Here is a 21,994-nt window from a genome sequence, read left to right as displayed (position 1 = left end):
GGGACCAGAGCATTTTAACATATTTTTTTTTAATCCCTATGATAGGATTCTGATCTCCAGCTGTTATAAGCATTAAGCAATTCTTTCCTTTTTGGGACATAAATTTACCAGAATAGTTGCTGTAGCTTAAAGTCTTAGATCCTGACTTGGAGCTTTATCTGTTCTTAGACTTTGCTCTACATTATGATATCTTATAAATCCAGTTATTACTAGTTATTTCTCATGAATAACCATTTCCCATGAAGTAAAACCATGAATGAGTCTTAGAGTTGAAAATAACCTTGGAGATATGTAGCCTTCAAGTCCTCATAATCAGATGCCAGCAATACTAATGCCAAGTGCCTAGGATAGATGGTAGAAGTGGCAGGGGTCACACAGACTGGAGAGAATAAACCCTACCTAAAGGCATGTGTTTAAAAATTCCCTCAAACACTGTACTGGGCTAATGAAGCATGTTTATAGGCTATATATGACTGGTAGGCCTATTCATGATCTCTTGAATAGCAGAGTACCATCCTATTTGGTAACAGAGTACCATCCTATTCCAACAATGCTAAAATGTAGGGATGAAAGCTTTATGTAGGCACCAGCTCAACTTCTCCATATTCAATGAACTATTTAAGTATTGTCTTCAACAGTGGAGCCTTGCTGTCAGTTTGTGGAGAACAACATACGGTCTTGACAACAGCCTGGGTTGTTTGAAGAGTCCTCATGGGACCTCTTTGGTCAACAACTCAATTAGAGTTTCTGGTACTGGAAGCTTTATTTGGTTACAAGAGATATCCAGTTGGGGATGTGTTGCCCCCATTATCTTGTGATTTCATTTAGACCACTTTAATATATGTATATTTCAGGACACTTCTACTATATTAGGGTTCCATGCTACCCTTCAAATTGCCCTTAATTTAGCTGTTTCTCCCTGTATTTCCTCCTTGTCCCCCTCTTCTCTCTCCATCCCCACTTGATCCCACCATTCCAGTGCCCCTGCCCATCTATAACTGTTGATTCTATTTCCCTTTCCTAGTGAGATCTTTCTACAGACCCCCAACCCCAGGTCCCATCAGGTCATCCTGTCTGTATACATTTTTAGATCACTCTTACTATGTGTATGCCATCTCTTTGCAAAGACACATTATATATAATGGCAACAAATACATATCGAGATATGTCCATAAAGAAGATGAACTTGATGTAGGAAATCACAATATAAAATGGAAAAGAATCTTATAATCAGTTTGCAGTAGAGCATAGGAATGAAAGATTGTTAAAGACTGAAAGTAACTGATTAGTTAGCAGCCGCTTTTGGAATTTAAAGCAAGAATATAGTCATAAACAGAGACTTAGAGAAACCTATGCAGAAGATAGAGAATTTTATCAGGAAGAGGTAAGATAGGTGTGGTGTGTGTGTGTGTGTGTGTGTGAGAAAGAGAGAGACAGAGTGACAGACAAATATGAAGACAGAAGGACAGAGGAGAGGGAGGGAAGGAGGAGAGGGAGAGGAAAGGAAGGGAGGAACGGAGAGTGAGAGAATGTTGTAATTGAGACCTCTAGCTGGTCTCAATTCTGTGATGGGAAGAAAAGCATATTTGGTCAGATCAGACACTGAGGGAACATGCTTCTCAAAGAGAGGGTGAACAGTAGTCTAGAGCTTGGTGCCATTGTTTGTAATTTTTTCTGTAACTCAATAAAAAAGAGAAGTAATAAGAGAGTTTTCAATTGAGTGGAGATAAGAGTGAATGCTTAGAGACCAGTTACAAGGATGTAGAGGCAATTCATGGGAGGGTGATAGTATGAGAGAGAAACAGATTTGCGGTGTGGGAAGAATTTATGTGTACTTAAGTGAAAGAGTGTCAGTGTTGGGAATGGGTGTGGCAGAAGGGCAAGGACAATGAGAGAAGAGATATGTTCTGAGAACCTAGAACCAGTTCTAGCTCTTAGATTTTGTAACTGTTTGTTGGCTACACCATTTGGGTATAGGGGAAATGACACTGAGAAAGTATCGTATTATAGATGGAAGAATAGAGATTTTTATGCTCCGTGAAGTCACAGAAAGTCTCATACATTGTTTTTGTTTTTGTTTTCTCATCTGGCAAATTATAGGAAGTCAGAAATAATTGTTCTAGAAATAAACTATGATTTACTTTTAAAAAGTATGTTTGAATGTGTTTGGGATATTCACACAGGCAAGTAGAACTTTAGAAGAGAAACATTAGTGATCAATGTATGTGTAGTTATTTCAAGATGTTGGAATTGCCAGATAGCAGTTGTAAAGAAGTTCACATATTTATTGTATATACGTAAAAAATGTCATAATAAACCCATTATTTTATATAATTAATATATACTAATTTAAAAAAATCCAAGTACTAAAGGCCTAGGACAGAGCCTTAACTGAATAAGAGCGTGTGGAGGATGAGAAGGCATTTCTCATGATGTGGGAGAGAACAAAAGCTGAGGCTCATAAATACAGGCTAAACGAAGGGAGATTAGACTGATACATGAGAACCAGTAAGATTACATAAGGACGTGACAGTGGATTGGAAAGCTGAAGTTCCACATGAATTTAGTGAGAGTGTACTGTGGACTTGTCTAAGCTTGAAACTATATCAAAACTACTTGGATGGTAGAGAAGAAGTGAGTAAAGAAAGAAAATGATTGACCTAGAGGCAAACGGTGTGTACAGTTAGACCAACCAAAAGCACAAGAAATTCAGGAAACCAAAGCATACTTTAACATAACTAAGTAAAATGCAGAGAAAATTCCCTGGCTTATTTCAAGTGTTTACCAGCACATTTTTAATGCTAGAGACAAGTATATAGGTGGCTTTTAATGTGTGCAACCACTGTGATCAAAGGTATCTGCAGCTCTGCATTTTAGCTATAGACTGCTGCATATGTTAAAAACTCAAGTCAATATATAGATGAAAATTCTGTTCTATGTAGGGTCCTTCCCAATGTAGTTGCTTCTTCAGAGACTGTTGTCTTGTCCAGGAGCAGATAAGGTGAACTTTTTTTTTTTCACTACCATCTATGTATCCAGATGATCATATCCTATATCCCACCTCTTCTCTTCGAAGTCTATCTTCCAAATGACATCTAGACCCACAACCTCACAACCAGACCATCCACTGATTATGGAAAAAAATCCATGGAGTCACTGTGCTCAAGACCCCTGAAGCTAGATTATGCTGTGGCCAAACCTTGACAGATAATCAGCATCCCCTCCTGTTGCTAGGCAACAGCACTTACGGATAGCTCTTGCTCCTATTATTTCACTTGGTGGTGGAGGCAGCACACATACTGTGACTCTGGATTCAGGATAACCAGCAGAAGTAGGAAAAGTACACACCAGAGATTTAGGAATTCCATTAATAAACATGTACATTCTTCCAGGGAGGTGGCTATGGATGCCTCAGATTCCTTGATCCTTCAGTGGGACAGCTGGCTGGATTTTACACCTTTCCCAAAGTGTGCTCACAAAGGTGGCACTTCTGCCTGCTGTGATGTTCACTGTTGGCTGTCCTCCCTTCTTTGTCTCACTGTTTCTGCTTCTAGAGAGTTGTGTAAAAGGCAAGAGAGCCTGTTTTGTTTCAGCCCTCAGTTGTCCTTTTCTACGCTTACAGTGACACATTCTCATGTTTTTGTGCTTTTTGGTGACTTCTCTTGGACTAATGGCCCTCAGATGTAGTATCAAAGGCTGTGGTGTACATTGTGAAGAGCACATGGTTGCTAGACAGTGGCATTCAGGCATAGGCTGTGGTGCTGTGGTCCTGTTTTCAGTGTTAGTGAGCTAACATAAGATAAACCATGTCTTTAAACTGAAATCAGTTTAAATCAAGGTTATGTACTGACAAATGAATGAAAGTATCACCTGAAGCTCGCTTGAAACAAATCTCAGATGTCAGTTAGAGTCTTAAGTGGCCATGGCAGAATTCTCCAGAAAGCAATGAAACTAGCATTTACACTGCTGCTTTGGTGTCAGAAGGTTCAGTTGGTCATGATGGGGAGGCTGTGGTCCAGCAAGAGAAGAAAGAGGGAATATAAGATCTGTCAGTGATGTGTGCCCTGCTGCTTTTACCATCCTCCAATCCTGTCACATTATAAATCCATCAAGGGGTTAATCCATTAGTTAGGTCACAGATCTTATGATCTAATTTACCATGGAAATGTCCTTATAGAGGTGCTCTCGCCATTCTACACATTTGTTCAATAAAGTAGATAGCAAAGACTAACCATCATTCATGACAACTCTAGAATATAACTACTATAAATAATGGGAGTCTCATGCATTGTGTGTGTGTGTGGGGGGGGTAATTCAACTCCTGTCTTCACAAGAATATGACTCAACTTTATTATAGAAAGTGTGTAAATTAAAAAAAGAAATCACACACTAAAGCTAAGCATATCCAAAGTCCACGCATCTCAGTGTCCTACTATACAGTTCATTTGCATGCTTTTTGAGCAAAGTTTATTTGAAAATTAAGCAACAACAAAAAAAAGAAAGTTGTTTGAGGTGAGATATGAAGTACACTGGAGAGAGAAATAAGCACTGTTGTACGCTCCATTCTCCAGCCATAGTGTTGCAATGTTTGCATGAGTTTCTGGAGCACTAAGACTCCATGTCACAGGTAACACATATATTATGAGAAATCTTTCAGTAATTATATGCTAATTTTTGATACAAAGTCTTATATAAGCCTAGGGTACTTCAAACTTGAACTCCTGATCTTTCTGCTTCAGCTTCCCAAATGCTGGGATTACAGAGACGTAATCCTCCACACCTGCTACCATAGACTATTTCATTTGATGTTGTTCTAGTAGTAAACCCTAGAAATTTGAAAGACCCACTTGCCAACAGAAAAGAGAGCTATAGCTGGCATTCGGCAAGAACATTCCACATGATATGCTAACTTAGCTACATTTCTTCATCCCCAGCATTTTTGTTATGCAGCACAGGGTACTTTTCTTCATGGTGTACCAGATTCAAGAAATATTTAGCTTCTTTTTTATGTTAGTAATTTCAAGACATACAGTTCAGTCCTTGTCAGTCAGATAAGGCATATGAGAGAGCTCCTAAGAACAGGTGTCCTATTATGTCCTCATATTAAGTGTGTTGTTTACACTAGAAGGCAACTGCAATATATATAAAAAAAGCAAAGTGGCATTTTATTGGAGCAAATTTCCTAATGTAGCTTCAGTTCAATCCAATAGATAGTTGGCATGAGAAATTCTGTTTCCCATGGGCTCCATCCTTTTCGGATCTTTGTAATTGCCCTACCCACAGACCACCTGCCTGACCCTTGTCTGGATGCACATTGTTGAAACATGCAGATTCCTTGGTCTTATTCCAATTATACAGAATCTTGGGACAGTGAGGTTGTGATCAGCAGGCTTCTCAAGTAATGGGAGGTTTGAGTTATGAAAGTAAGTTTATCTTTGGGAGACTTTAGTTTGCAAATGTTTCTACCAAAGTCTCACTATTTGGCTACAAAATGTTTTCATCTGTCAGGTTAGTAAATGTAGAGTAAATCCATTTTATAATTTAACCATATTTAAAAAGATGTTTAGAACTTCATTTTAAGCCTTTATGTGTACAAATAGTTATAATCAATATATCTGTTTGTAAAAATATATTTCTACATTAGTGTGCCCTTCATCTAACTCTTATTTTCTACACTGTCTTTAACTCAAAATTTAGATCAGCTTTTTGAAGAAAAATTAAAAGTTAAAACCAAATATATGCTAAGGCTAGATTGTATTTACTTAGAAACCCCACACATGAACCAAGGCTAGCCACATTCTGAGAGGCAATCTTTCAGGCCTTGGCACAGATCTTTGCTTTAGACAACTGATAACTGATTTCTTTCCACCTTCCTAGACTCCTCAGCCCAAGACACTTCCAGATTATTCATATGTTGAATTTTTATTTACTCTTATCCTTGAAAAAATAGACCATAGCTATATCAAAGATGCAATTTTGTACCTAACTATAAGATATTTGTTTTTTTTTCAGTTTTTATATTTAAGTTAGAAGCAATCTTATTTTATATCTCAATCCCAGTTCCCCCTCCCTCCCATTCTCCCATGACCCCAATCCCATCCCCCTTCTGCTCCCCAGGAAGGGTGAGGCCTTCCAAGGGGATCATCAAAGTCTGTCACATCATTTGGAGCAGGGCCTGGACCCTCCCCCATGTGTCTAGGCTGAGAGAAGATTTGGTGTTTTTTAAAAGACATTTTTAAGACTCATCAGACTAAGCGTTGTGTTGTAAAATACAAAGTGCGGTGTTTTTCATTGTACCCATGTTATATGTAATTGCTGTTTAATGTTATACAAATCATCTGTGCATTTATTCTTTCTTCAGAAAATTACTAAATAACTCTCAGAGGTTGTCTATCAGTGTGTCATGTAAATGATTTTTAATTTAAATTTTTTGTAAGGCATTTACTTGTAGTTATTAAAAGTTCAACTAGCCATGTATTAATAATGAAACATTCTCTTTTATATCATTTGTTTAGCATTATTCTGTTAATTTCAGCATTAACACATACAAATTTGGAATTTTATTGTGTGAGTTTTGAAACATGGAATAGGGATTCTACTAACAATGGATTAGAGCATGACTTAGATGTGACTTTTGAAAGTCTGCAGGTGGCTCACTATTGTACCTTGTTGCCAAGAGTGTTGCTTTACAAATATTTGTGGAATGAATGAATGAGTTGAACAACACACACAATCTGATTATGTATGCTTTTAAAATTTGCCTTATATAACAAATCAGTCATGGTTCTGAGTCTAGAATAAATTTAATTTTCTGTATGTTACATGTATTATTTACTCAGTAAATAGTAAATGCCTTCTTTTGCCTTTAGATCAAAATTAGCTGAAGTACATTAAAATAGATCAAGAAAGAATTATTATATTCTTTATATTGTATTCTACATATTTATATTATATCCTAGAATATAAAAATTTCATAGAAAAACCTTTAGTAAAACTTTGTAATAATTTTTAGCCACATTCACTTGAACTGTATCTATTATGAATTAGTTGGTTATAATGTATCTATTATGAATCATTGGTTATTAATGCCACTTGGTCATTTTATGCATGCTTTAACTGGTATGTGGCACACACTGCAGTACCAGCTGTATCACTTCACATATTCTTGAGTAAGTGCATGGTTGTTGCAAATATGAAAAGACTTTTAATATTAGAAATGGTGCAGACACATATTTTGAGCTAGAAGAAGCCGATGTATGCTTTGAGTGCATTGCAGTAACAGGGATGGCTTTGTGAGTTGCAGCTTGAGTTTAAATTCTCTTCAGTTACCTTTGTTCAAAACCACATTGAGAGGGAAAGAAGAGATGCTTCATACCAAAAGAACACTACCTTAGAAAACAGTAAAAATAGAATAGTTAGCCCTTTTGACTATTGGCAGAGCTTTAAACATCTGATTATGGAAAATATATGATTTGAAAAATAAATCACACATGTATTTGTTCTCTATTGGTAACAACCTATATACACTTACCTGCACATTGCTTAGGAGACTGCTAGATTTATTTTTCTCATCCTGGAAAAGCTTGATTGACATCAGTGACTCAAAAGAAATACATTTCTAGAACTTCTACTGGAAGACTGGAGACAGCAAATGTCTCCAAATGTTTTCTTTTAAGGTGAATCTTTGCTCAAATTTTACGTCATGATGCATGAAAGACAAGAATTTCTTTGCTTTTTAAAAAAGCAAGAACAAAAGGATAAAAACTGCTGAAAACCTGAACACCTCATTCCTATTCACATGACTTTAATAATTTATTGAGTGCAGCACCAACAATATGAAATTTTCATGTATGAGCATCAACCATGAAAAATAAGGTCAGAGATAAATCACAAATGCCAGTGGTCTTTGACCACATTTTTAAAAATTATAGGTAAAAGTGTTATTTATGAAGCAAGAGTATTTTGTTATTTCTAGAAACTGAACAATGGTATCATTGTATTTAGAAATATAAAATGTTTAAAATAAGAATTGTAAAAGCCAAATATAAATATCAACTATAAAATCATCTCTGCTCTGCTTTAGGTACAAGCAAAAGACATATTTCTTCTTTATATTTGATATCTAGTGACCTCAAATCTATTGATTAAGGAATTCATGTTTAGGATATACTGCATATATCTGTAGATTTCAAAAATATTGTTTGGGTCATCAGTGTAGGTTCTTTATGCTGAAGTGAGTCTCCCTGTCTGCAGGTGGAATCTCATTTTACCCTAAGGTTAAGTTAATCTTTTAAGAAAATATCTCTCTCTCTCTCTCTCTCTCTCTCTCTCTCTCTCTCTCTCTCTCTCTCTCTCTCTCTCTCTCTCTCTCTCTGTGTGTGTGTGTGTGTGTGTGTGTGTGTGTGTAGGACAGGGTGAGGGAGTAGGAAGATTTCCAGACACATTTGACTGCACCTTTTTTTTTTTTTAGCTTCTAGGAACAACTTAAAGGAGGGGAAAATCTTTCTTACTGGTGGTGCTGGAAGATGAGAGTGTACACATATTTCATCTAAACCCCTGGGTCTGTAACAAATGTATTACCCAAGTCTTCCAGAGATGCTGGCCCCATTTTCAGCCTGTAAAGGGCACTTCCCATGCCCTACAAAGCATTTTGATATATCATTAAGTGTTGCAGATGACAGGTCTTATTACCTGCCACAATTCCTGGCTCATGTCTGTCTTACCTCCTTTCTGGTGGAGACAAACGTGTAGGGCTTTTGCCAAGGCATTGTTCCCCTCTCTTTTGGAATCATACTGACCCAGGACTCTTTGAATTTATTGCTTTGGTCCTCAATGTAGTCCTCCATCATGCTGCACTTACCCAGGGACCATTACTTTGTTCCCCGAGGAACAGTACAAATCTATCTGAAATGAAAACCAGGAGTAATAATAACAATAACAAATGGTTATAATAACAATAATTGGTGTAGCAGGTATGGGGTGAAGTGCATTCTGAGAACCAGCCTTCTGGCATACTCTTGGATAACACTCCTATGCTTAGGGTCTGGGAGAAACACTGCCCTACGTTCTGGGGAAGATCAAGTCAGTCACATTGGAAACAGGCTGCTGTGTTAATTCCTCAGAGAACAGAGGCATGACTTCCACCTGTGAAAGATACCTCTCAAATGTCAGTTAAAGCAGTCTACTCAGCTCACTCACCCACTCATTCCATGTCAGTTTCTCGTTCGTAAAATAATAGTTCATTTCTCTAGGGGATATTGAAAATATTTCACTTAGACTAACACTTGATACACGGTCTACAAATATCATTTAGGTGTTGTTATTATTGAGGAAGTAACTATTAAATGTGAATATAATCCCACCTTTAGAGATAGTCTAGATTAGTGACCTGTTAGACAATGGGAGTAGGAAATAGTGGGTATGGCACATTTCAGCAATGTCTCTCTCCAAGGAGGCATAGATAAGAGGTTGTTCTAGGTAGATAGTCAATGTTCACTATGCTCCTTTATTTCATGTTGGAATTAGTGGGTGAGACAGGAGTCATCTCACTCTGTTTTTCACATAAGCTGGCCAGATATGATTTCCTCTAGGTTCATTATTTAATTTTTAAAGTAATTTTTAGAAGATGTGTGTACGTGTTTTTTTCCTGCATGTTTGTCTGCATACCACATGCATACCTGGTCTGAGGTGCTCAGTGGAGGGTGTCAGTTCCTTTGGAACTGGGGTTACAGTGACCCACCCTTGAGTGCTGAAGAGCATGTCCAGGTCCTCTGGAATAATACAGTGCTCTTAGCTGTTGAGTCACCTCTTCAGCCCCAGGTTCCCTACTTAGGATCCCTGTGTGCAGTTCATTCCTGTGAATTCACAACTTCTCTCAGTGAACTTGTTTACTGCTATTGTTAATAATTTATGTAATTTTATAATATATTATTGTTTAATGCTGTTAGGTTGGAAATGCTAATTGAAATGGCTGACTTAATGGGAGGAAGCCATGTGAAAAATGGAATTATAGGAAGTAGTTTGAAGGTCATGTTCTTACAGAGCTTTCAAATGGCAGCTACATTTGATCTTAGATGCCCGGATGCCCATGTCTAGTGGCACTTTAAAGAGGAATCAGTCATCGAACACATGATATTGATGACAATTTGCAGCAAATAAACTCAGTTTGTTTCGTTTTCAGAGAAATATATTTGTTCCTCAGGCTATTTAATCTGTTCTGTATTCAAAAGGCAAACAAGGTTCTGTTCCTAGACAAAATGCTGCAGCGATAATTTTAATATTGACAATATTGCATTCTGCTGATGTTTTCTGGCTTTGAAAATATAAAATGTCTAAAATAAAGTAAGAGCTCTTTAGTGATCGGTGCATCACCGCTAATTTAAATATTAATTTCAACATTTTTTGCAGTTTGCCTCCTTTGGTGTTTGTCATCTTGAAAGAAAAAACAAAAACATTAACACAAATATTGTATGCTTCTTTACTGCCCACATTAAAGGTCTTTTGTATAGCGTAGTGATGGAGTATGCTTGCAGTGATCAGAGTTTAATGAACTATAGAGCATTTGTGGCCCAGAAGCTTTAGTATGGCATTCAAACAGCATGCAATACCTAAATTTATGTTCTTAAAGACCTCCATCTCACAATGAATTTTTCTGCAAGAAATATTAGGTTTTTATTAGGAATATTTAATAGAAGCCATAATAGATAATAACTGGCTCTATAATTAGTCACGCTGAGACAGAGCTGCTCTCTGAGCCACTGATAAGGACTGAATTGTGTCGCTACATCATGTTTTCATTTTGCTGCCACAGCTCAGCATAGTCTCCTGATGCTAAGCTCATTGGCAGTGTAACACAAATGTGGGCAAGATACATAGTACCTTCTCAGGCTCTTGATCCTGTCTGATTTTCCTTTGAGAAAATGGCATAAAAACTTCAGATTGAAGAAAACAGTATAAGATACCTTAGAGACAAAATTATCACACGATTAGTGTGGCATTTACATAAAATATGTAACTATGTTCACATACATTTAATGTTAGCTTCTACTGAAAATTTCTCGGATACTTTTGAGTATTGTGATTAATTGCTAAATTTTGTTTTTACAAACAACCATTTAAACCTTAATATTTCATACATTTATATGAATAATACTTTTCTCCAAAAAAGTTAGATTTCAATTTCAGTTACTCTTGCTACATTATTTTGCTTTATTCTGACAATGTATTTTATGCTGTGACATGTGTTGGTGCTCTCCTGTGGTCTGGCCCCTGGGCAGTGTGGATCCCCTGGTTTGCAGTTTCTGGGATTTTAGGGTCCCCAGGGAGGCAGAGAAAGCTTTCCCCAGGAAACCAAACTTCCTGAGGCAGATGGCTTCTGAACTCATGCCTGAAGAATGAATGAGATTTGAACAAAAGGCTACAGGAAAGTCAGCCTAGGTGAGAGCGCCTGTAATAATATTAACGTCAAGAAGTACAGAGACCATTCTGGTGAGATTGGGTCCAAGGGTAATTCCATTGGAGTAGAAAAATTTCCCTGGTGGTACTGGTTATGGCGGTCACCTGGAGGTCACAGTTCAAATATAGGGTTCTAATTCTGGATAAGGGGAAGCTCAAGGTGTGGAACAAAGGATGATGCCATCTACTAAGGCGTGTTGGCTCTCTGATTATGGATGATAATGCACACATTATTTCAACCCTAAAAATACTAGCAAGTTTAAAATTTTACCTAAAATCCATAATATGGTTAACTTCTCTGTACTGATGTTACCTAGGTCTATTCACAACACCTCAGTGCTATCAAAAATACAAAAATTGTCTGCAAGGAGATTGGTATTTCCTAGGAAACAATTTCCCAATTTTTATCATGAAAATCTTTAAGTCTGCAAGAAGCAAGAGATCCTGTGGCAAAGTGGATTAAGCAGGTAGGCACTTAAAACCACGAAGTATAATTGAAGTTTTTAATCAACTTTAATGTCTGAAATGGATAATGGGTAGTGTCCTCTGTAGTCTCCAGTCCATGAGAATGTGGATTGCAGCCTCCTGAAATTCCCTGCATGAGAATAGGACATCCATGCTTGGAGCAGTGGGGTTTTGTTGTTGCTATTTTCCATTTTCTTTTTGTTTTGTTTTTTTAAAGCATTTAAGGAAACTTTCAGTGTGGGTTGTCTGAAATTTTGGATAGTACAGGTAAGACAGCTTTCATTGACAGGATGGCATTGGAGTTGGAATTTGAAGGGAATGAGGGAATTGACCCTTCTGCTTCTGGAAAGACAGAATCTAAGGTGGTGGAAATGTTGGTGCCATGACTTCTGAGCCAGGAAGCTAAAGTGTTAGGGTGGAGCCAGACAGCAAAAATGAAAATGAAGAGGAAATGCAGGAAGATCAGGTAGTGCTTTATAGGCCTAACCCAAGGCTGACTTCCTCCAAAGTGAGGGGACTGTAAGGACAGTGGAGAGAGAAGTCACCAGATGCGTGCTGTAAAGGAATATTCCACTGATGTGTGCTGAAACCAGTCTGCAGAGCTGAGAGCATAACTACAGAGGCCACACCATTGAAACAGTAAGGCAGCCCTGGGACAGACCATGGTTACTCAAAGCAGTGAGGCTTCTGGCCAGATTTGGAATATGATATAAAACAGAGCAGAGCCAGCAGGACTGGTTGGAGGATTCTGTGATGGGTATGGGAGGAACATGATTCCCAGTGGGCTGAGATGTTTTAGGTCTGAATAACCAGCGGCCCAGTACTCAGTCCTAAGTGGTTGGGGGAGGTAGGTGTTGAGTGTTGGTTAATGGAGGGCGAAGCCTTGAGATGCCCCTTGGATATCCAAGTGGGATCCCAAGCAGGAGCTTGTTGTGTGTCTAGCGCTGAGAAAGAGGCCTGAACTGGGCAAAGAAATTTGGTAGTAGTCAGCTTATCGATGAGATTTAAAACCAAAGGACAGGGGTTTCTGTTTCTCAATAACTCCATTTCATTCGCTTAGTGTTTAGAAGTGATCTCTGAAATTTAAAAACACCTAGAAGTACCAAATAATGAATGTTTGCCAGATCCCAGAATGGACCGGGACTTGGACCTGACTGGGTTGGTAAAGGAATGAAGAAAAAGATAGCTGGGTGGGCTGGATGGAACAGCCGCAGCACCCTGGAAGGTACAGTTGACCCAGGAGGCTAGAATATTGCATACAGGTGGACATGGAGGTGGGGTGATCACATACAGATAGATGAGGAAGGAGGACAGGTTCAAGGTGTACAGCTGGGTCAAGGAGAACAGCTTAACTAGCCTGAGTAGAAGCAGCCTGTAAGGGATCAGTCCCCAGGCTGTAAATATGCTGGGGAAGAAAGCTGTGGAGAACATTTTCTGCAAATGGGTATAAACATTTTCACTTGGTTCCTGGAGGAAGGCTCGGCTATCCCTTTGAGCTTCACTGGAGGAAGGCATTTTCCCACAGGTCCTTGACAAGACCTTACCCATGTGAACAACACACATTCACTTAGGACTTCATTCACTCAGGGCTTGCCTCCTTCCCTACAGGTATCCACATCTCTTCCAGGAAAAGAGGACCAAATGAATCCCAAACTTTCCTCGAAGTTCAAAGATGCAGACCTCTCAGGCTATAAAGGACTATGCAATATGTGAAACTGCCAATGAATTGCATTCACAAACTTGTCCTCATGGGGAGGGTGTTTGCTTTCCTGGGTGGGCACACCCATTTGGAACCAGTGCTGAATTTCTGGGGACAATAGAATAAAGACTGTCACTTGTGGTTCTTATACTCACCCTTTCTCTGGGAGTGTTTTCACATTTGTTTTACACAAGCACTGAGTGGATAATGAAAGACTCATGGAGGGAAGATGAACATACAAGCTGGAGATGCTGTTTGCCTTGAATTCACTTGCTCACAGCTCTGACTCAGTGGGAATGTCCAGAGATGGAGCAGTGGTGGGAGGGGAGACAGAGGGTCCTTGCAGACCACAAGACATTGATGTGGCCTATGGATGTAGATGCCCAAGAGCTCTGTGCAGGATTCTGTTTTCAGTGAGAAGGAGCAAGGCTGTATTCGGGGCTTGGGAGAGGGAAGGGAAAAGGAACTAACATGTGACTATTAATTCATACATAGACTTGTGTTTAGAATATAGAGTAGATACATTAGCTTTTAATTCTTCCAGTATACTTCATAGTATCTTCCCTTTTATAAATAAGGAATCAAAGACATCACCCACTCCAGTCACTTGCTGGTCAGTGTGACAAGAGCTAACATTAAAATTCGTGTTTGCCTGCAATAGCAAACAAACACCCTCATAGTTTCAGTGTCTTAGATTTTATAGGAATTGGAGCTGAAGTTTAACACAGTAGAGTAAAGCCCACAGCAGCCAGGTGGTAACACGGTGACACATAACTTCATTACTGCCTCTCCACCATTGCAGTGATGTGGAGTGTGGGCATGTAGGCAAATAAGGGTCCCAGGATTCGGTGCATGCTAGGTATCATTTGCTGTGAAGGAGGACTTGAGACACAATGTTAAAATCAAATGGGGAATAAGGACATCTTAACAGGAAGGAACTTTCTCTCCAAACCTCATAAATCCAGGGGATATAGAAGCAACTGAAAAAAAATTAATCTTAGTCAAGACAGCCAAGTCTATAATCTCAGTTCTGTGGGAAGGTGAGGGAGCATGGAGCATCACAAATTCAAGGACAATCTAGGAACCTTAATGAGATCTTTTGTCAGAATGTACACAGAAGGCCAGGGGTACAGCTTGGTGCTTTTAAGAGTACACACCTAACATGCCAGAGGGCCCAGTTTCAGCATCCAAACTGTCTCTGTCTTCTCTGTCTCTGTCTGTGTCTGTCTTGACTGTCTCTGTGTTTGTCTTGTCTGTCTCTGTCTGTGTTCATCTCTATGTCAGCTTCTATCTCTGTCTCTGTGCCTGTCTCTGTCTCTCTCTTTCTCTGTCCCCCCCCCCACACCTACCCTTTACTGAGCTCACCAATCCAGAGGAAATCAGCTTTAGCAGAGTCAACCCTGGGGTTGGAGATTATTCTGCAGATGAGGAAATTCAGACACAGAGAGATGAAGTGGGTCTCCTAAGCCCATGTAGGCATCTGGTAGCAGAGGGCCAGATACCCAGGCCTCATCCTGTATACCTGGTCTTCATCTCTTACCTTCCTTTGCCCCTCTGTAGCCTTCTGCTCTTTCAGTAACAGTACTACTGACTGCTGAGGTATTTACTTTATTTTTCTTCACACATGTGAATAGCCCAGTGAAACAGCTGGCCAGTGTACCACTTTGGGATCTAAAGGGAACAGAAAAAGAAAGTAAGCAAACAAACAAACCAAAACAAACAAACAAACAAACAAACAAAATAGAGAAACCAAATAAACAGTGCTGTGTTAATCTCTGCTCTCAACATAACCTAGAATCATTTTGGAAGAAAACTCTCAATTGAAGAATAGTTATCTTGATAGTTAGTGGACCTAATCCACTGTGTGGTACCCTGAGTTGTGTTGTACAAGTTTGAAGAAAGCTAGGTGGGCAGGGTCACAGACAGGCAAGTAACCTGGATGCATTTGTTACCATCTTGGCTCCCAGTTGTGGTTGTAATATGACTTGAGTTCTTGCCTTGCCTACCTCAAGATGATGGGCTGTCACTTGGGGTTGAGAGTCAAATGTACTCTTGCTTTCCCCATATTGCTTCTTGTCAGGATATCCTGTGCCAGCGATAGAAGTATGAGTAGATTATAAATCAGAAACATTTAGGTGCTAGCTTCGTATATTGCCCATTTTTATGCTTAAATAATGGTAGTCCCCCCTCCCCCCGCCCACACACACATGCTTTGACAGTTAAATGAGATGAATGTAGATTGCTGAGCTCAGAGCCCAGATGACTTGACTTATATTCCAGCACTGAAACATACTATTATTTTTTATTAGGAGATAGAAAGGTGATGTATTGAACACCCAGTGCCATTTGGGAGATGGTGTGATGTGAGGCTATTTTATTATCCACATGTCTTGTTTGATGCTGTGTGATATGAATGTTCCAGTCCATTTATTTCTACTCACTGGATGTCCTGGGGTTTCATTTAAACTATCTCATCAGAGTTGATGTGACTGACCATTCTCCTTATTGCCATTCAGTGGAATGACAGCCTTGGTCTGTGAACTACCAAAATAATGTCATTTCTTTCCTCTGCTGCGTTCTCCAAATGGCATCGTCATTATCTAACCACAGTCAGGCAAGAAAGTGCTGTCATAGCAAGGAAGAGGTCATGATCTGATTCTAGGCTGGGCTACGAGACACCATTTTAAGAGGCCTAACAAAGATTGTGACAAACAGATTGATCACATCTAGCCGTCAGAAGAGTGCTCAGCTTTGTGACCCTAAAACCATGTGGACCCCTCCTGTAGACTTTGCTCTGAAACATAAAGCACACAGTGGTCCCTTTCTTGGTCATGAGAGGAGAAGGCTGATTCATTCGGATTAGTGTGCATTGTTGAGAAACTTGAGGGACCCCATGACAAGCTCCGCAGTGCGTTTCTCAGCTCTTCATTCAGCCAAGAGAGATTGTTTCCCACAGCATGGAGCAATGTTTTGAAAAAGTGTTTTTGTCATAATGCCAGAACTCCAGCCATACTTTGATAGTCTTCAGGGATGGGAGTAGAGATAGGGGAGGAAGTCTATTTAATGGTACATATTTTCACATTTTTAATGTAGCTAGGAAATATGCAACAAATGCGAAAGGGTACGCTGTTTACTAAATTTAGTACCAGCAATTATAAAATTGTAAGCATTGAGGTTGTGAAGTTTTTGATTCTCCTGCAATTTCATGTGTGTGTGTGTGTGTGTGTGTGTGTGTGTGTGTACACATATGTACTTGTACATTACAGATAGGGCAAAAATAACTGGTTAATCAGTCAGTGACTGCACGTAAGACTCCAGAGTGTATCTGATCACTCTCAGCGTACTAACTGAAGTTTCCTCCCTACTCCTGTATTTCAGTTACAATTTCAACAAGCACCTTCTTTGACGGCTTGCTGGTGACAGGACTGTATACCTCTACAAGTGTCCAGTCTTCTCAGAGCATTGGAGGCTCCAGCGCCTTTGGATTTGGTAAGCTATCCTGCTAAAAGGAACCAGTAACTGTCAAGATTTTATAGTTATGTTGTCTTTTTTATTTTGGAAATAATCAGTTTTAAAACCACTCAGGTTCTGTTAAGAGAAAATAATATAAACTGTTGTGTAAGTACTCAGCTAACTATGGTCTTGGTTGAGAGCTTTCCTTTTCTAAATTCACCCCTATTCTTTCCTTCTTGCATACATGGCTTCTTCGTGTGTATTTATTATACTTTATTCTCATTCTCCTTCCTCATTGTTCTTCCTTGTGCCCCCTGACCTTCTAGCAGGTTCTTCTTCTTCACCCCCATTTAGTTCTCCTCTCTGATTTCATATTGTATATTCCATTATTGTCTATTTCCAACTTCCCTTAAGGTTTTTTCCTCACACCTTATGATCTACTTTCTAGTTTCATGGCCTATAAATCAACACACAATTTTATATCTAGGTTCCACATATTTGAGCAAACACATCATTACTTTTTTTTAACCTGGCTTATTTCACGAAACATAATGCCTTTTAGTTGCATCCATTTTCCCAGATAGGTTATGATTTCATTTTATGGATGTATAAAATTGTATTATGTGTGTGTATCACTATTTATGTTTTCATTCAGCTGGTAATGGGCATCTAGACTGGTTCTGTCTCCTGTGTTGTGTGAATAGACAGCCATCACCATGGATGCACATGTTTCCCTGTGGTGTGCTGACCCAGAGCCATTCTGGGTTATTCCCAAGTGAATATATAACAGTTCTGTTTCAGGGTCTCTAGGGACCTCCATGCTGATTTCTATAGTGGCTTCATGTGTTTGCATTCCCCCTAGCATCAAATTATGGTGACCATTTCCTAACATCCTCACCAGGGAATGACAGCCTCTCTGTCCCCCTCTATCTACTACCATGATTATTCTAGGTTCTGTGGGGTTTGTGTAAATTTTTGAGATTTTTCACTCAGTTTGATGGAATGTACTTTGAGATCCATGAATCATTCAGTTTTCATACACCTGTTTTCATAAATAGCTATTCCAATCTGGTGGCAAGTGAAAAGTTCTGCACTGTTTAGTAAGGAAACATTGCATAAATTGAACTCAGCAGCATTTGTTAAAATAACTTAATCCTATGGGTATTTATAAAAGAATGTCACTTAATACTTAAATTACATGTGACAGGGCAGAAGGCCACATAAGATTCACTAATCACGAGGATTCTCAACTTGGGAATCCTAAATTTGTCCATATGCTGCAGTCATGTCAACCTGGGATTAAATAGACTCTACAGAGCATCAAAAATGCACATGTAGCATCTGTTTTTTAAGACCTAAAGTCATTGATCTTACGCTAAAATGGTAAAACTGTAAAGTGCTTCCTCCACTGCTGTGGCAAAGGTAGAGTTGCATTACCAGAAGCCACCATGTGCTCACATCATCTATCACATAAACATTTTCCCCTGCAGAAGCTCGTGTACAGAGCTGGTGCTCCATCGATGTTTTGCCTGCCCAAGATAAGGGCCTTGACCCTGTAGTTAAAGAACCAGAAGACACTTCACTGTCATGCTAGGTGGTTTGATGTTGGGTTTCCCATGGGAAACGCCGACATCTACTTTTAAGAGGAAACATTCCTCTTAGGTACAAATAGTCCACTTATTTGGCTTTTATGCTCCACAGAGAAGAAGGGTCTAGTTACAGTCATATCTATAATATTTGTGTATAAATGTTACTATTTTATTATAGCAGAACTCAAACATGTGGTTGCCAAATTTAGCTGATAAAAAATTAAGACATTCAGTTCAATATGAATTTTAGACTAATTTTTAAGTATGCAATGTTTATTTTCCAGGCTCTATCCCAGTACTGTCATTTCCAAGGTTGTGGAGTTATGGTCTTATAATTCTAAAGCTCCTTAGATGGCTCTTATTATATTTTAAATTAATTAATTAAAATGTTTTTGTAGTCCCAGTTAGCTTTCTTAGTTTTCCTGTTGCTATGATAAAAAATACCCTTTCAAAGACAACTCAAGGGAGAAAGGGTTGATTCTGACTTATAATTTAAGGGTTCAGACCCTCATGGAGTTCTAGTGGCAGGAGCCTGAGATACCAGGACATTGCATCAATAGTAAGGAAGTAATGAATGAGGAATGTGTGTGCTCAGCTAGCACTCTCCTTTCCATGTAGCCTAAGACCCAATCCCAGGGAATGATGCAGCCCATGTCAGGATTACCCTTCCATCTCCATTTTCCTAATCAGGATGGTGTCTCACAGGTGTGTCAGTCCAGAGGCTCGTTCTGAGGATGCTGGTTTCCATCCAGTTGATAACATTAAGCATCACAGTCAGTCAGGTTGGTTTTGGGTCCTGACAATGCTCATGTCTCAGTCTCCCAAGCACTGGAAGTGCAGTGTGATTCACCAAGCTGGCTTCTTGTGACTTTATCCAGGACTGAGATACTGCTGGATCTTCTGCTATTCAGAGTCAGCATCACCTACAATACATCTGCACATTTCTAGGATTACTCTAGATAGGGTGAATTAGAAACTGGAGTAGAGATGGACAGGGGGAGCCTAGTAATCATTTAAAAAAAACAAATGCTCTGGATGACTTGATGACAATTTCTATGAATGCTAGTGGAAATATAGACAGTAGTTAAATGACTCTATATAAATGTAATAACAAGTAGAGGAAACTGATAGACTATAAGAGAGTTTCTGCTTTGAAGTAGTTAAGTGGTTATGGTAGGATGAGGCCAAAGTGACACAGTCCATTCTTTGATGCAAAACAAAAGAGTTGCTGAATACATAATTTGTCATTAGTCTCTGGCTGTTTTGATGGAATATTAAGCATGCTTTGCTCGGCATTTCCAACATATAAGATTACCCTGTGATATGTTTAACTGGCTGTGACAAATAAGGCAAACAAAAGCATATAGTTGAATTTAAATGAATTTTGAACAGTCCTTTTTCCTACTTAGAATTAATTATAATTGTATAAATTACACTAAAGGTGCAGCTACTCTCCTGAATATTAGATGCATATGAGAACAATCCAAGTGAGGCCATAATTATTCTTCAGATACCATTGTAGAAACACAATTCTAGTAACAGTACAGCCTTTTTTATGAAAAATCAGAATTCCTTAAATAAAATGCATGCCCTGCTGACCAAAAATAGACAAATGCCTAATAGACAGAAATACATTAAAACAATAGCTACAAAAAGATGGCATTGTGCACAGCAATGCTTGGTTTGAAATGCCTCATTTTGCTTGTCAGTGTAAGAAAACACTCTGCCCTGGGGAAGTGTAATGCTTAATTATGGATTTCTCTTTGTGTATCCCAGGGATAAGAAAAGAGCCTTCCCCTTGTCTTTGGATTTGAATTCTAACTAGCTCAATCATGTAAACCTTCAAGGCTTATTGGGGTTGTTCAATAAAGGGGGATTTGAATATCTGTTCATATAAAATTGTTCCATTGCCAGAGCTGAAATTAATTTGACTCAATATTTAATATTATGTCTCTAAAAGCTAGAGAGTCTACACCATTTGATATTCTGGCTCTTGGATATGAGAAACAGGGTAACAGCTGATGCATAGTGACTATATACTTGCAGTTAAGCCCCCTATAAATTTACCTCAACAGCCGTCACATCTGCCACACCAGTGGTTGTTTGAGCAAATGTTCAGAGTCCCTGGTGTCTTTCATTCCTCTTTTCTGGGACGTACTCATTGGGCATCTATTTAAGTTGTAAACTTTTAAATGGTAAGATGTGATGAAATTCAAGTGTGGGGGCTTACTGAACAGATCCTGAGTATGTTCTTTCTAGCTTGTTCTCTTAAGTATTCTTTGAATAACACTTAACAGCTATCAATAGATTATTATAACTTAGCTACAATATTACCTTTAAAATAGTCAACAACTAACTTATCCACTATCATGGAGCCCTTATCTTGTACCTGTTGAAAACAGAAGCAAACACCCATAACTAAATACTGAGTTGAACTAGAATCCAGATGCAGAGGGAGGGGACAAGACCAGGTTGCAGAAACACATATAGATAGCTGACCTGAACAAGGAGGAGCTAATGGGCCCCCAGACTGACAGCTGGGAATCCAGCATGGGACTGACTCAGACTCACTGAATATGGGTCTCAGCTTGAAGGACTGAGCAGTCTAAGGGACCTCAAACAGTGGAACCAGGATGTATTCCTGGTGCACAAAAGGACCTTGTGGACACATCCCCCATGGAAGGATACTGCCTTAACCTAGAGATAGGAGAGAAGCCCTAGTCCCTCCTTCAAATGACTTGACAGATTTACATGACACCACTTGGATGGCATTGCCGTATATGTGGAATTGGGGTGGGTGGATGGGAGGGGAGGGTGTTCAGGGTGCATGTAAGGGGGGAGAGAGAGTAATAGGGAGGGAGGGAGAGAGAGAGGGAGGGAGATGGAACTGGGATAGATATGTAAAATAATAATAATAATAAAAGAAAAATACAAGAATGCAATATAAAAATAGTAACATTAAAAGTTTTTAGCTGCATTGTTTAAGTTCTTGTAAATATTATTTGACACCAAGGTATATTTACAAAACAAAATACCTGTTTTAAGACAGACTTTGGATCTATTAATGCATGAGTCTCTGGTTCATAAAAATACATGCTAGATACATGCTTTATCAGTAGATTTCAATTTCTGCCAAGGTTTCATTGACACAATGAAAATTTTGTTGTTACTGCTTTGTTTTATTGACACTAAAAATAAAGAAAGAAGGGCCTGTTAAGCCAACTTTTGGTTATGCTTCTTAATAGGACTAAGTATAACTGTTACAACTTTGCAAATTTTCACTTGAAGTCAGTCAGTCAGTCCTAGCTGTTCTGTCTGGGTCTGTGAATCACAC

General features: G+C 38.9%; 1 protein-coding gene across 1 annotated transcript in view; it reads left to right on the top strand.

The window, feature by feature from the left end:
* Reln (reelin) overlaps positions 1–21,994 on the top strand; it is a 420,372-nt gene that overhangs the window by 41,167 nt on the left and 357,211 nt on the right. The window contains exon 2 of the mRNA XM_051174802.1: positions 16,997–17,107. Coding sequence (XP_051030759.1) covers positions 16,997–17,107 — 111 coding nt within the window. The remainder of the gene's footprint in view (positions 1–16,996; positions 17,108–21,994) is intronic.

The sequence above is a fragment of the Phodopus roborovskii genome, unplaced genomic scaffold (genome assembly GCF_943737965.1).
Source record: "Phodopus roborovskii unplaced genomic scaffold, PHOROB, whole genome shotgun sequence".
Lineage (NCBI taxonomy): Eukaryota > Metazoa > Chordata > Mammalia > Rodentia > Cricetidae > Phodopus > Phodopus roborovskii.
Note: the sequence above shows the minus strand (reverse complement) of the source record. Positions and strands in the feature narration are given on the sequence as shown.